The sequence below is a fragment of the Branchiostoma floridae genome, unplaced genomic scaffold (assembly GCF_000003815.2).
Source record: "Branchiostoma floridae strain S238N-H82 unplaced genomic scaffold, Bfl_VNyyK Sc7u5tJ_1439, whole genome shotgun sequence".
Taxonomy (NCBI): domain Eukaryota; kingdom Metazoa; phylum Chordata; class Leptocardii; order Amphioxiformes; family Branchiostomatidae; genus Branchiostoma; species Branchiostoma floridae.
The window spans coordinates 155,382-168,796 of record NW_023365716.1 but is presented as its reverse complement, the minus strand read 5'-3'; the positions used below and the strand labels follow the sequence as shown (position 1 = coordinate 168,796).

The following is a 13,415-nucleotide window of genomic DNA, read 5'->3' as shown; positions in this document are numbered from 1 at the left end:
GATATGAGTGTTTAATCCGTAACCCATACCCCTAACCCTAATTGCTAGGGCTAGGGTTAGGGTTAGGGTTACGGCTTAGGGTTACGGATAGGGTTAGGCTTAGGGTACATATGGTATTCAAGACGGTCAAACTTGGTATGATTGGAAAGGTCTTTTGCTAAGTACTTGTAATCTGAAATCCGTTTTGAAATTGCGTGCTTTGTTGTGGAGATATGAGTGTTTAATCCATAACCTTAGCCCTAACCCTAATTGCTAGTTAGGGCTAGGGTTACGGATAGGGCTAGGGTTAGGGTAAATATTGTATTCAAGGCGGTCAAACTTGGTATGATTAGAAAGGTCTTTTGCTGGGTACTTGTAATCTGAAATCCGTTTTGAAATTGCGTGCTTTGTTATGGAGATATTAGTGTTTAATCCGTAACCATAACCCTAACCCTAATTGCCAGGGTTAGGGTTAGGGTTAGGGTTAGGGTTACGGATAGGGCTAGGGTTAGGGTAAATATTGTTTTCAAGGCGGTCAAACTTGGTATGATCGATTAGAAAGGTCTTTTGCTGAGTACTTGTAACCTGAAATCCGTTTGGAAATTGCGTGCTTTGTTGTGGAGATATGAGTGTTTAATCCATAACCTTAGCCCTAACCCTAATTGCTAGTTAGGGCTAGGGTTACGGATAGGGCTAGGGTTAGGGTAAATATTGTATTCAAGGCGGTCAAACTTGGTATGATTAGAAAGGTCTTTTGGTGGGTACTTGTAATCTGAAATCTGTTTTGAAATTGCGTGCTTTGTTGTGGAGATATGAGTGTTTAATCCCTAACCATAACCTTAATTGCTAGGGTTAGGGCTAGGGTTACGGATAGGGCTAGGGTTAGGGTAAATATTGTATTCAAGGTGGTCAAACTTGGTATGATTAGAAAGGTCTTTTGGTGGGTACTTGTAATCTGAAATCCGTTTTGAAATTGCGTGCTTTGTTGTGGAGATATTAGTGTTTAATCCCTAACAATTACCCTAACCTTAATTGCTAGGGTTAGGGTTGGGGTTAGGGTTATTACAACTTGAGAATTCGAAGGATTAGAGGATTGATCGAAAGCTTGTTGGTAAGCGCTATATTTTGTGTATGGATATAAAGTCTTAAAAATTTTAACATACTTACGAAGTAATAAATGTCAATTGCTATCATGTATTATTATAGAATTTTTTGTCACTGGGTAACTTGGCAATCAGTGGTTTCTAACACATGGGACATCGCCCAACTCACCTCCGCAGGTTTTCAAAACACTGGTACCAGATTTAGATCCAGAGGTCTGAGCTCAGATCCGAACCCTGTCTAGTTGACACGTTTGGGTTTATTAAACAAGTATAATGACTGTAAGAATTTCTTGGTGAGAAGACTCTCAAGTCAAACCAATAGTTATGTATTTGAATGTAGCACAATTGTTTCCACTTGATACCTACTTCATGGTTAACTCAGGAACGTAGGAAATTTATTGTCCTAAAACAGAAACAACTGGTACAGATAGAAGAGAGTCATGTCATATTTGATTGAGGCAATCAGATTTACTTTATTCAACCCCTTTTTGCCAAATTACTGTACTAGGATATCTGGATAAAAATGTTGATATATTGTACTTTGTTCAGTTTTGTTTGACTTTCAGAATCAGGTCAGGTAATCTGACCCATCCTCCACACACATGTATACACATAAGCTCACACACATTATACAGATAAAGTGAATCAATGATGACAATAGGCCAATCCTCCGATGTCTTTGAAATAAAACAAATGATGCCAACCCCCCCGCCCCAACCACCACCAGAGTCTATAATATGAAAATGCATGAATAAAGAAGCTCTTTTATTAACAAGTCAACTCTCTCTTTATTTCACACCAACATTTCGGTAAACGTCTAAACGTCTGTCACCTTCCTCAAGACAATCCTGCCTAGTTCACATTGTACTGTGGCTATGTACACAAAATTAATGTAGGTCAAGCTGCTTACAGATTCGGTCCCAAACTTTTACATATATACAGTGATTGCAGATGTACTGATTCAAGGATGTATATTTTTCAGGCACCCTCGAAATATGAACCTAATATATAATTAGGACACACTGCACACAAAAGACATTTGAAACAAGAGTTAACAGGTATAGTTTAGATTTGATCAGTTTTTATTTTAATTGCATATCAAACTCTCACAAATACAGGTACATTTTTGTATATGCAGTACTCCAATTGGAGAAGCAAACTCAATAACACTTAGTATTAGCAGACTTATTGTGCTAAATACAAAATACATTGCACATTCACTATCAGTATATGCTTCATACAGTTTTACAGACTTATTCCGAAACACGTGGCACTCAGATGAATTCGCATCAAACTAAACCAACAGTCTTATTCTACAATTCATCAGAACAACCTATTTTCAACCAATCTGCCTGACAATGTCATATTTCTCTATATGACATGTAGTCTTCAGTCAGACTAGGGATGTTGACTCTATACAAACGGATAACAGTGATGCATGATGAGCTTCATCTCCTGCTGTGTAATCAGCTTCCCTACTTCTGCCAGTTCACATTTCCAGACATCTTTATGAACTGAAAAAAATAAAAAAAAGTTCTCAGTGATGATCAAACATGTAACACCCATGGAGATGTCAAGAACATTTATCTTGTTCTCAGACTTGTAAATCATGTGATGAACCAGTACAAAACATGTACCTTACCTTACCCCTCTCTAGAACAAAACAAACATTACCTGTTTGGTACTTTAGCTGGTGTCTAATAAATAGATCAAGGAACCATGTAAATTTCACCTGTACGGTACTTGATCAAGACCAACAAGCCATGCACACATGCACATCTTACCTGTACAGTACTTACATGTACCGGGTATACAGACCAACAAGCCATACCTTTACAATACTTACTTGGTATGCAGACCAACAAGTCATACATTATCTATACCTGTACAGTACTGACCTGGTATACAGACCAGCAAGCCATCCATATAGGGTATAGTACTAACCTGGTATACAGACCAGCAAGCCATCCATATATGTAGTACTAACCTGGTATACAGACCAGCAAGCCATCCATATGTGTAGTACTAACCTGGTATACAGACCAGCAAGCCATCCATATGTGTAGTACTAACCTGGTATACAGACCAGCAAGCCATCCATATGTGTAGTAAACCTGGTATACAGACCAGCAAGCCATCCATATGTGTAGTAAACCTGGTATACAGACCAGCAAGCCATCCATATGTGTAGTACTAACCTGGTATACAGACCAGCAAGCCATCCATATGTGTAGTAAACCTGGTATACAGACCAGCAAGCCATCCATATGGGTAGTACTAACCTGGTATACAGACCAGCAAGCCATCCATATGTGTAGTACTAACCTGGTATACAGACCAGCAAGCCAGCTTATAACAGTCTCCAACAATCTGTTGTTGGACACTCAGATCAATTATGTATATATACATTACTGGTTAGACACCTCAGACAGTTCCAGCCATTGCCTGATAATATGAAGTCTACAACTTATGTTATAAGGTGCTGGTTCATCTGCAGGCTTCCTTCAGTCAATATTGACCATGATTAACTAGTAGCATCACTGTTTTGGATTACTGTCACTCATTAGAGGGACCCATGCAGTATAGCAGGCAGCTGTATACAGGTGCACACTTCAATGTCTACAGCTGCACTACTAGAGATAAATAAATACAAATACAATTGAAGCTGAAGTGCCCTTCTCTCTCAAACAGGAGGAGGTGCTGCCCAATTCATTGAAAGGTATAAGATAGTTAACAGCCATATCAATATTGAAGTTCTTTAGTTTGTTATGTTACAGGAATAGGTCCAAACCATTACCTTGACAATTTTACTGGTACAGTTCAGACTAGGGGTGGGTACCGGTACAGAAAATTCAGGTCCAGGTCCGGTTCAGGTCCAGAGGATCAGGTCTAGGTCCGGACCTGAACCTGGACCTGATTCAGTATGACTCATACCAATGGTCCATTTCACGGCAAAGAAATCTGTTATGTGGAGTATTAGACTCACACTGGCGTTTTAAAATCCTACAACGCTAACTGTACCTGTACGATTGACTGTAAAACTTGGTTGATATGACAATAAACTCTACTCTACTTCACTGTTGTAATTTTCTTCCACTTGCAAGCGCCAAAACGTGTGAATGGCTGATCAAATAATATGTTAATTTCCTAATAGGTCCAACATCCGGTCGACCTAATTTTTTCAGGTCCGGTTTTTCGGGACCGGTCCAATGAGAAATCCAGTTTTGTACTGGTACGGTGTACCGATACCCAGCCCTAGTTCAGACTATACAGGTATGGGTATTTGGGTACACAGCCCTACAGGGAAGTTACAGCTATGACTGTTCTGACACTGCTCCAATATTGCTTCTATAATACTGCATGCAATCATAGAATCAATCAACATTGCTGTATCATACAAAAGTCACAGAAAGTACAGTTACTCAGTGTGGATAAAGTATACAATACCCATCCATACATCAACATGGCCTTAGTTCAATCCCTAGAGGTGGCCTACAACAGCCTTGCATTTAACGACACCATTAAAAACATAAAAAAAGGAAGATGGAAGCAGCTATTGTGTGGTACTGTGAGCAGAAAAGTGTAGCGATGAGCAGAAAAGTGTAGTGATGACACAAAAGAAGAAGACTGTGAGTTATACTTTAGTACTAGTAAACAAACTGGCATATACAAAGACATACTGAAGAATGTTTAGCACACTAATGTGCTACATTGATTTGAGCCTACATTCAGTGTTGCTGCTGACACTGCTATTGATCCATAATTCTAGGTTTGACTTTGAAATATTCCACTGTTAGAGATGTACACACTGTACAGAATGTCTTGCAAGTTTTGAGGACAGATGAATAAAATAATGAAGCCTGGGAATTGTTGTAGTTTGGCCCTCTGTTTTGGCACTCCCTACCAATATTTGATACAAAATAATCCAGATTGAACAGGATTAAATAAGTATAACCAGTTATTAGCTAGCAAATTGAGCCTGGCCCAGTGGTTACAATGGAGGATGGCAAAATTCTATAATTATCTACACACCAATCTATTATACATGTATATCTGTATGTATAGGAAGAGAGAGAGATAATACAACATATAATATATAATCTAATAATATATAGAAAGAGAGAGAGAGAGAGAGATAATACGATACAATTTATATGTAATAATATATAGAAAGAAAGAGAGAGAGATAATACAACACGGTGTATTCTATATCACACAGATGAGACATTATGAATATAATAAGGGATAGGTTGGTGCATTAAGGAGGCTCATTTAGTTTTGTTTTCTGTGTATCTGTAAAATTCAATAAAGAAGGGGAAAAATCACACAATTACTATAAGTACCAGCCTAAGAGTAACAGTGTAGGATTGCCTGAGGCTGGAGGGTTGAGATGGAGAGTAATGCTGCTGAGATCTAGAGTTCACAGTGCTGACAGTGTTTCTTTTATGTCATAGTTACCCAGCAGAGAAAACACAACTTTCAATACTCCTGAAAAATACGCAAAATACTCCTGACAAGAGTGTCCTCTAACAAAAATTGTAATAACAGCAATTCTAATGTTTGAATCCGGTATTTGAATTTTTGACCAGGCACATGTGAACTGCATTCGATGGAGGCCCTCATGAGTAGAACCTCATATGCATGTGATAGTGCACCTTATCACCTGGTCTCAAACACCTGTATCATGTACAGTATTGAATGTTATCGCAACCCAGGTATATGGCACATATATTACATTATTACTATAGCATCATATAGATAGATGGAGCAATTAGAACTGATTTGTTGCATATCATCATGTTGTACGATATCATATCATCATATGTACAGTCATGCACAGCGGTGGGTACAGGTACAGAAAATCCAAGTACATCTATAGTATAAATATTGGGTAGGCCTAGATATATCTTCTGAGCCAAGGAGCTTACGATTGGTAGGGTAGGCTGAATAGCAAGGGTCTAGAGTAACTGCCAATCAGCACTTATTCAGGCAACAAATACAAGAATTGCCCCATGCAGGTGCAGCCATTGGACTGTATTTTTGTAACCAATCATACACCTACTCTGTGTGGTGGGTTCTTTAACATGAACGAGGTGTGGTCATTTTCAAACACTGGGCCCCCATTGAACATTGGATTCCTATAGCTATCAGAGGGATGTGGTAAAGTACATAACAACATTTACATGTAGATACCCATTAATATTTCCACCTATGTGAAGTGAGGAAAGTAATGTCAAATGCCAGGGCACATCAGTGGCATGTCAGGGGATTAAAACCAAGGACCTCTGGGTTCTGGGTCAAACACCCATGCCAATGACACCACGGTCAGGATGACACCACGGTTCATGTACAGAGGATCAGGTCGAGGTCCAGACCTACATAGCAGTACAGCAGTGCCATATCATATTTTGGACAGCAAGGCATGTGTAGAGGTCTCTGTGTGCAAGTTACCATCTATATGAACTATGATGTGTATGTTCAATCTGTACACTTCTCCCTTTTCTCCTTTGGCATAGCTGCTGTTTAATAATCAAACTCAAACTGTTTCCTCTAAAAACTTGAATAAGATCAATAAATCAGACCCAAATAACCGATCATCTCTTTCCTGTCAGTTTTGCCTGCCCAATGCAACAAGAAATGCCAGTTTTGTGCCAGTCCCTGTACAGATACCCTCACCTAAGCACGCAAAATGGAAAGTGTACTACTGTTTTCAACTGGCGATTGATTTTGATAATGGCACAGTCATATTTGTTGTAGGCCGTTGTACAATTTCAATGCCGTATATTTCAATGGAACAGTCATGGTGCTCCAACGACTCATCCAGAGGACAAGGGATATATAGGTAAGGTGAGGTGAGAATTTTCATGCAAGCTATGATGGAACGAACAGTCGCAAGGATCCAAGAAAGATAACAGCATTTTTGCATGTGTGTAGCAATCCCTATCTATTTCTGAACTATCATTTTGAGTGCACAGTCAGCATCTCAGTCAGCGTCTTCTTTTTGTTTCGTTTCATAGAAATGGGAGTGGATACCCAGTGGATACTGAAATTAGCCCATCGTTTGCTGCCTTGTCCAGATACAAATTGTGTACTATACATATTGATTATCAAATTTAAACTAAGTTAGATCCGCTCCAAGCTTAAAGCTGCACGTGGGAACAAACATACGAACATACTTGGAGCGGATGTAACTATGCTAGAGAATTGTGAAACAAATCTTAAGTTACTGTGTGTCTTGCAGAACCAACACCCTGCCACAAGGCAAAACACTGTGATTATGAAACTAAACGTCACTTGGGAAAGTGTATGAGCCTCAATACCATCCGGGTAGTGATTCGCTCCTATATGTTCGCTTCTGCTACCTGTCTGTAGACCTGCACATTCAAACCTTTTGGTATTGACATCAGTTAATGAGCAAATTAAGGAATGGGTTCTAGAGTGCTCGGTCGAACAGGCGTACCAACACCAAGCGGACAGAGAGCGTTTCCAGTGTTAGAACGCCTGCAGCCAAGCTAGGGAAAGTGTGCATGATTTGAGAAATATTCACAATTTTTACGGAGGGCTCTACTGTAAAAATCTGGTACATTTAGAAAACAGCCAACTTCGCTCCTTGCTATGGTGGCCATTTAGTTACTAGGGGGAGGATCATTGCATGCACCTGACTGAATAAGCCCTATAAGAAGGGGACTGGGTACTAGTACTAGTACCTGCCCTGCCTTAAGCCTAGCCCATCTTTTCCTAGATCCTGAAAACCCCTGTAATTAATAGTCACTACTAGTACTTTCCAGGTTTTAGGTTTTAAGTTGTCATATGTATTGAAACAGGGAAAATATCTCAGAATCTGGACTAGAGAAGCAAATATATAAATTCAGTGCCTTAATTAACAGGCTTAATAAAATAAATCACACAATATATATTGAAGCATGCAATTGCTAGATGTAGTTCCAGTCAATAAAAAAATGCCTTACCTTATATATATCTGGTCCCAGTAGAACATTTTAGCCATGCTTAGCTATTAATTACATGTATGGTGCCTTCTACTGTTATACTTGACCTTTGGACTAAAGAGCTATGTACAATACTGTTGGTCTTTCCAGGGAAGTCCGTTAGACTGCCGACCGAGTATAAATTATGCCAGGGTATGGACGCCAGGCTATTCAGCTACTAGTACTACTCATTGTACTACTGACTTATAATACAATATAATGTACTAAAAAAATAAATATATCGATAACATCATCATCTGTTTTCCGACCCCAAGTTCACGTCAATCTAATCATCAAATTGAAAATCAAAGCCTCATGATTAACGTTATAAGACCTACCTGTTGAACTGGTTTCCGTGGAATAAATATGCTTGAAAGTTGGAACAGAGTTTCCAGGTCCTGGACCATCCGAACAAGCCGCCATGTTGACTGTTGAGTGACCTCCAGCTATAGGTAGGGTCACGAATCGTGTGCCTGGTTACCTACATATGATCAGCTTACGCCAAGTTACGGTGCGACCATTTCCGATCTGTGTCGCTGATTGTCATACCGCACGGTACCACGGTGCTACCGTACACCGATCCCTCTCGCTGATTTTCAACCCCCAATCTACCAGATATCTCGGTGATTCTGTATGAATGGGGTGGGTTTATGGCCGGAGGACCCAATCCTATTCATAAAGTTGAGATAGAATTCCATCTAAGTCCCATCATAAGTAACGTTAGAGGACATAACCGCAACGAACAACGCTGTAATTTGAATTTAATGGCATTGTATAGTGCTTTTGTTTTATAAATTATTTCTTTTTAGAAAGGCTCCTTTACACTTATTTGTTTGGTATAGTTTATTTTTTCTTCCATTATAATGAAATTTTAATATTTTTCTTTATTCCACCGATTGATTTTATCATCAGTGCACGATGCACAATATTTATATATATATAATACAGAAAAGGGGCGATTCGTGTCCATATATCAGGAGGAATTGTTATGATAGAGTCTCTAAGGAACGTTAGAGGACAAAACTGCAACGAATAACACTATAATTTAAATGTAATTGCATTTTCCTGTTTGTCTATTTCTTTCAAAAATGGCCCCTGTACGCTTAGTTGTTTAGTGTATTTTTTCCTGCCATTATAATGAGATTTCCATATTTTCCTTATTCAACTGTTGGTGTCTTTTTCATCATTGCATGATTCACAAGAGTAAATAGAACAAAAGGGCGATTCAAGTCCATACATAATGGCACATTGCCATGATAGACTTTCTATCTTAGTCTTCGTCATTCTGGTTTATGGCCGGAGGATTCATAAGGTTGAGATAGAATTCCGTCTAAGTCCCATTATAAATAACGTGAGAGGACAAAAACGCAACGAATACCACTGTAATCTAAATGTAATGGCATTGTAGTAATAGTATCTGTCTATTTCGTTTCGTAAGTGGTCCTGTACACTTAGTTATTTATTGTAGTTTTTTTTCCTGCTATGAAAATGAGATTTCAATATCTTTAAAATTCAACTTTGCGCGTCAATTTCTATGCCATCAAAATGATATTTCCATTTTTTTTAGTTCTACTTTTTTTCTACTCTTTAGCATTAGTGCATTGTGCACAAGAGTTAACACAACAAAGACGCGGTTCATGCCCATTTACCAGGGGCCATTGCCATCATGATAAACTTTCTATCTTATTCCCCTTCACGCTTATATAGTGGCTGGATGGCCAAGCCATCAGAACGATGATGGTCTTCTGTCTCTAAGACCCATCGTAACTAACGTTAGGGGACAAAACCGCAACAAATAACACTATAATTTTAAAATGTAATGGCATTGTACTGTATATGTTTCTCAGAAAAAAGGCTCCTCTAGCTCTATACCCGGTTATTTGGTGTGTTTTTTAGCCATGAAAGTGAGATTTTTTTTCAAATTAAACGTTTTGTGTCTTTAGCATTATTAGTGCACGAGCGTTGATACAAAAAAGGAGCGATTCATGCTCATAAACCTAGGGCGCGGGCCATTGCCATGATGCACTTTCTGTCTGACTTGCAATCACATTGGTTTATACCTACACATAACGATGATGGTATTCTGTCTGAGCCCGTCATAAGTCAAGTTAGAGGGCAAAAACCGTAACAAATAAAGATATGATAAAACAGCTATGGCATTTTAGTGATTTTGGTGGTTTATTTGATTAAAAATTGCTATAAATTTTATCCTTGTTTTATTTTTTTGCCATGAAAATCGGATTTCGCTTTGCAATGAAGCACCTTAACCCTCAGTAGGTTTATGAATTAGCAAAAATCAAGAGAGACACAACAAAAGAGTGATACATGAATACCAGGTCTAACACGAGCTATTTGTTGACTTTCGAAATTCTTCTGCAGCTTCAGTTACATATTACTAATTCAGATACTCAGTTATATACAGATTACACTGTCTTCAGACTCATAGAACTCTTTGGTGAAGTTACCCAGTTGCTTGTGTTTTCATATTACGCAATAAATGTACGAATTCATATTTCATAGTATGCTATATATTGAGATTCCGTATGCAACCAACGTTGTTTTTATCTGGTCCGTATATCGCAGGGTTACTTCAAGAAGGCCCGAAGCAATATATTTTCGCGGAGATAAAACATGCGTTGTCCTCTCAGAGAAGCATATGCCGCAAGGTAATGGCAAGTCACAGCGATAAATAAAGGTAAGATCTAAAACACGCATTCTCCTCTGGCATATTTTATTCTTAATCTAGTTAAGTTGTATAGCATTCTTACATAGACAAGGAGATTTCCCTTTTCGTCATTAAACTACGAGGTAACTTAACACATCTGCATATTCATATGTCACAGTCACAATCTGTATGTATCTGAACGTGCTTACTTACAGATTGTTTGGAACCACTCATGCCTATTGAGATAGCATCTGCTTGCAATACGATATGTCATGCTAATAGCCAAAACACCGCGGTAAATAAAGCTAACATTTGAAGCATGTATTGCATTTTCCCGGTGGCATTTTTAGTGCTGTCGTATTTTCTTTGAATGCCTTCCTTGATTAATGTTTTGTAGGTTATCTGTTAGGTTAATTGTTCCGTGATTTCTATCGCCTCGTTTGGTCGGACTAATTGACAGATGGTACACCTTCACAGTGGCGACGTTTTGCACTTTCTTGGTCCTCTCTGTAGTCAATCTGTGGAAGAATTATTTCCTCTTACGTTCTGAGTCATTTTTCAGGTTAATTGTTCTGTGCTTTCTCGGCGCCTGGTCCGGCTAATTGGCAGAAAGACTGCTTAGTGCCGGAAGTTATTTCAGGTTATTGATGGAAATGGTTAAGTTTGTCAGGTTTTCAAACCTCCATGCTCTGTCATAGCTAATTGACGATCTAGTTAATTGATGAAAGAATGTCTTGATTATAAATAGAAGATCATTTCAGTTGATTAATGGAAGTCGTAGATAATCAATAACAGCTATTGAATCTCCTTTTTGACTCATTCTTCTGAAGAAGACATATAAACAAGTGATTTCTTTTTTTTATTTTCAAATTTGTCAGATTCCATGTTCAATAAGATAAGAAGGGTATAGATTTTGTACAAACGTCTATGTTTATTTGAATAATACTTATAAATGTTGTTTGCTTGTAATCAGGAACGTTCCATTTTCGTGTCATTTGTGACATGAGCATTTGTGTATGATATTAATGGATTGTTGAGAACGTACAATTTAGTACATATAGTACTGGCTGCTAAATGTCTAACAATAGCAGCCAGTCGGCTGAATTGGAGTCAGACTTGACAGCGTCATACTAGTTGATAAAATATAATTATGAATATCAAACAAATAACCATTAAAAAAATATCCAGAGCAAGTTCGAGTATTCACTAGTTCAACATACGCACCATATATGGGATTGCACTTCATCTCTATCGTTCAGTTCTACACGATAGACAGTGTCAAGTTTGATGAACAAGTCATCCTGCCACTGCCACTTTAATTTCACACTTTTTTATTTACTTAAGGTTCACCACAAAATAAGGCTCGTGAAGCCACTCATGCGTTTTAGGTTACAGAACTGGATTATGAGGAAAATATGTCTGTTCAGCCTACCCCCTTCCTGAAGCTGTCAGCCCAGTTATGAGCGTGTTGTAGTTCACAGACAAGTGAACACTCTCATGGTCCCGCAGTGTGCGGGTATAGTTAAAGGAGGACTTGTGGACAGCGCTGCATTGCTTTAGCGATAGCCGGAAAATCTGGAGCCAAAACTATAGACACAACCTGCAATTTGAATTTATTCTTAGGGACTATTTTGGCGGTCAAAGCAAATTCCGAACCGGAACGTAAGCGTTTCGACGACCATCTGTGGCCTTCATGATAAAGTGGATAGATGGTCATCAAAGCGTTTACTGAAGAATTAAAGAAGGTTATGCAACGCATTTGCTTGTAATTCGACACTGTATTTCAGTGTCATTTGTGTCCCTAGCCCCTTCCCGACGCTGCAAGCCCAGTTATAAGCGTGTTGTAGTTCACAGACAAGTGAACACTCTCGTGGTCCCGCAGCGTGCGGGTATAGTTGAAGGAAGCCTTGTGGTCTGCGCTGGTGAGGTCCAGTCGTTTGTAGATCAGTGACAGGCCGCTGTTGCGCGCCTCCTCCTGCACGGCCACAGCCTTTTTGTCACATCATATAAAGGATTACACTTGATCTGTATCGTTCAGTTCTACAATACACAAATAGACAGTGTCAAGTTTGTGCGATGAACGAGTCATCATGGCACTGGCACTTTTATAAGTACTTTTTTTCCTTTTTTATTTACTTAAGGTGAAGGAAACAGGACTAGTCTACTTCTAAAGTAGGGGCTTTGAGTGGTAGTGATCACAAAGTTCACAGTGGGTTCATAACATTCACCACAAAATAAGGCTCGTGGAGCCATTCATGCGTTATGGGTTACAGTATTTGATTGTGAGGAAAATGTGTTTGTCTAGCCTACCCCCGTCCTGAAGCTGTAAACCCAGTTATAAGCGTGTCGTAGTTCACAGACAAGTGAACACTCTCGTGGTCCCGCAGCGTGCGGATGTAGTTAAAGGAGGCCTTGTGGTCGGCACTAGTGAGGTCCAACCGTTCGTAGATCAGTGACAGGCCGCTGTTGCGCGCCTCCTCTACCACGGCTACCGCTTGTGCGTCAGCGCGTGACGTAATCAACTCGGACTGGGCGGTGGCATTGTGGGAGATCTCCCTCGCTTGGTTTTCGATCTTTTCCACCTGAGAAAAAAAAATTTCAGAATGCATCCCTGTGCAGAACTAGTTGCTACAGTAACTCACCCATTTCGTACCTTGTCAGAGTCTAGACAAACAAAGCGAA

The 13,415-nt window shown here is 39.2% G+C and overlaps 4 protein-coding genes across 4 annotated transcripts in view; 2 read left to right on the top strand and 2 right to left on the bottom strand.

Moving 5' to 3' along the window:
• LOC118407668 (tropomyosin-1-like) overlaps window positions 1-13,415 on the bottom strand; it is a 1,169,601-nt gene that overhangs the window by 1,001,897 nt on the left and 154,289 nt on the right. The gene's annotated exons all lie outside the window — the stretch shown is intronic.
• LOC118407610 (zinc finger protein 25-like) overlaps window positions 1-13,415 on the top strand; it is an 865,280-nt gene that overhangs the window by 729,226 nt on the left and 122,639 nt on the right. The gene's annotated exons all lie outside the window — the stretch shown is intronic.
• Window positions 1-13,415, top strand: part of LOC118407627 (zinc finger protein 525-like) — a 976,997-nt gene that overhangs the window by 849,876 nt on the left and 113,706 nt on the right. The window lies entirely within an intron of this gene.
• LOC118407678 overlaps window positions 12,740-13,415 on the bottom strand; it is a 3,384-nt gene continuing 2,708 nt past the window's right edge. The window contains exons 5-6 of the mRNA XM_035808193.1: window positions 13,387-13,397; window positions 12,740-13,315 (exon numbers count right to left, since the gene is read on the bottom strand). Of these exons, the coding sequence (XP_035664086.1) occupies window positions 13,040-13,315; window positions 13,387-13,397 (287 nt within the window). The 3' untranslated portion in view covers window positions 12,740-13,039. The remainder of the gene's footprint in view (window positions 13,316-13,386; window positions 13,398-13,415) is intronic.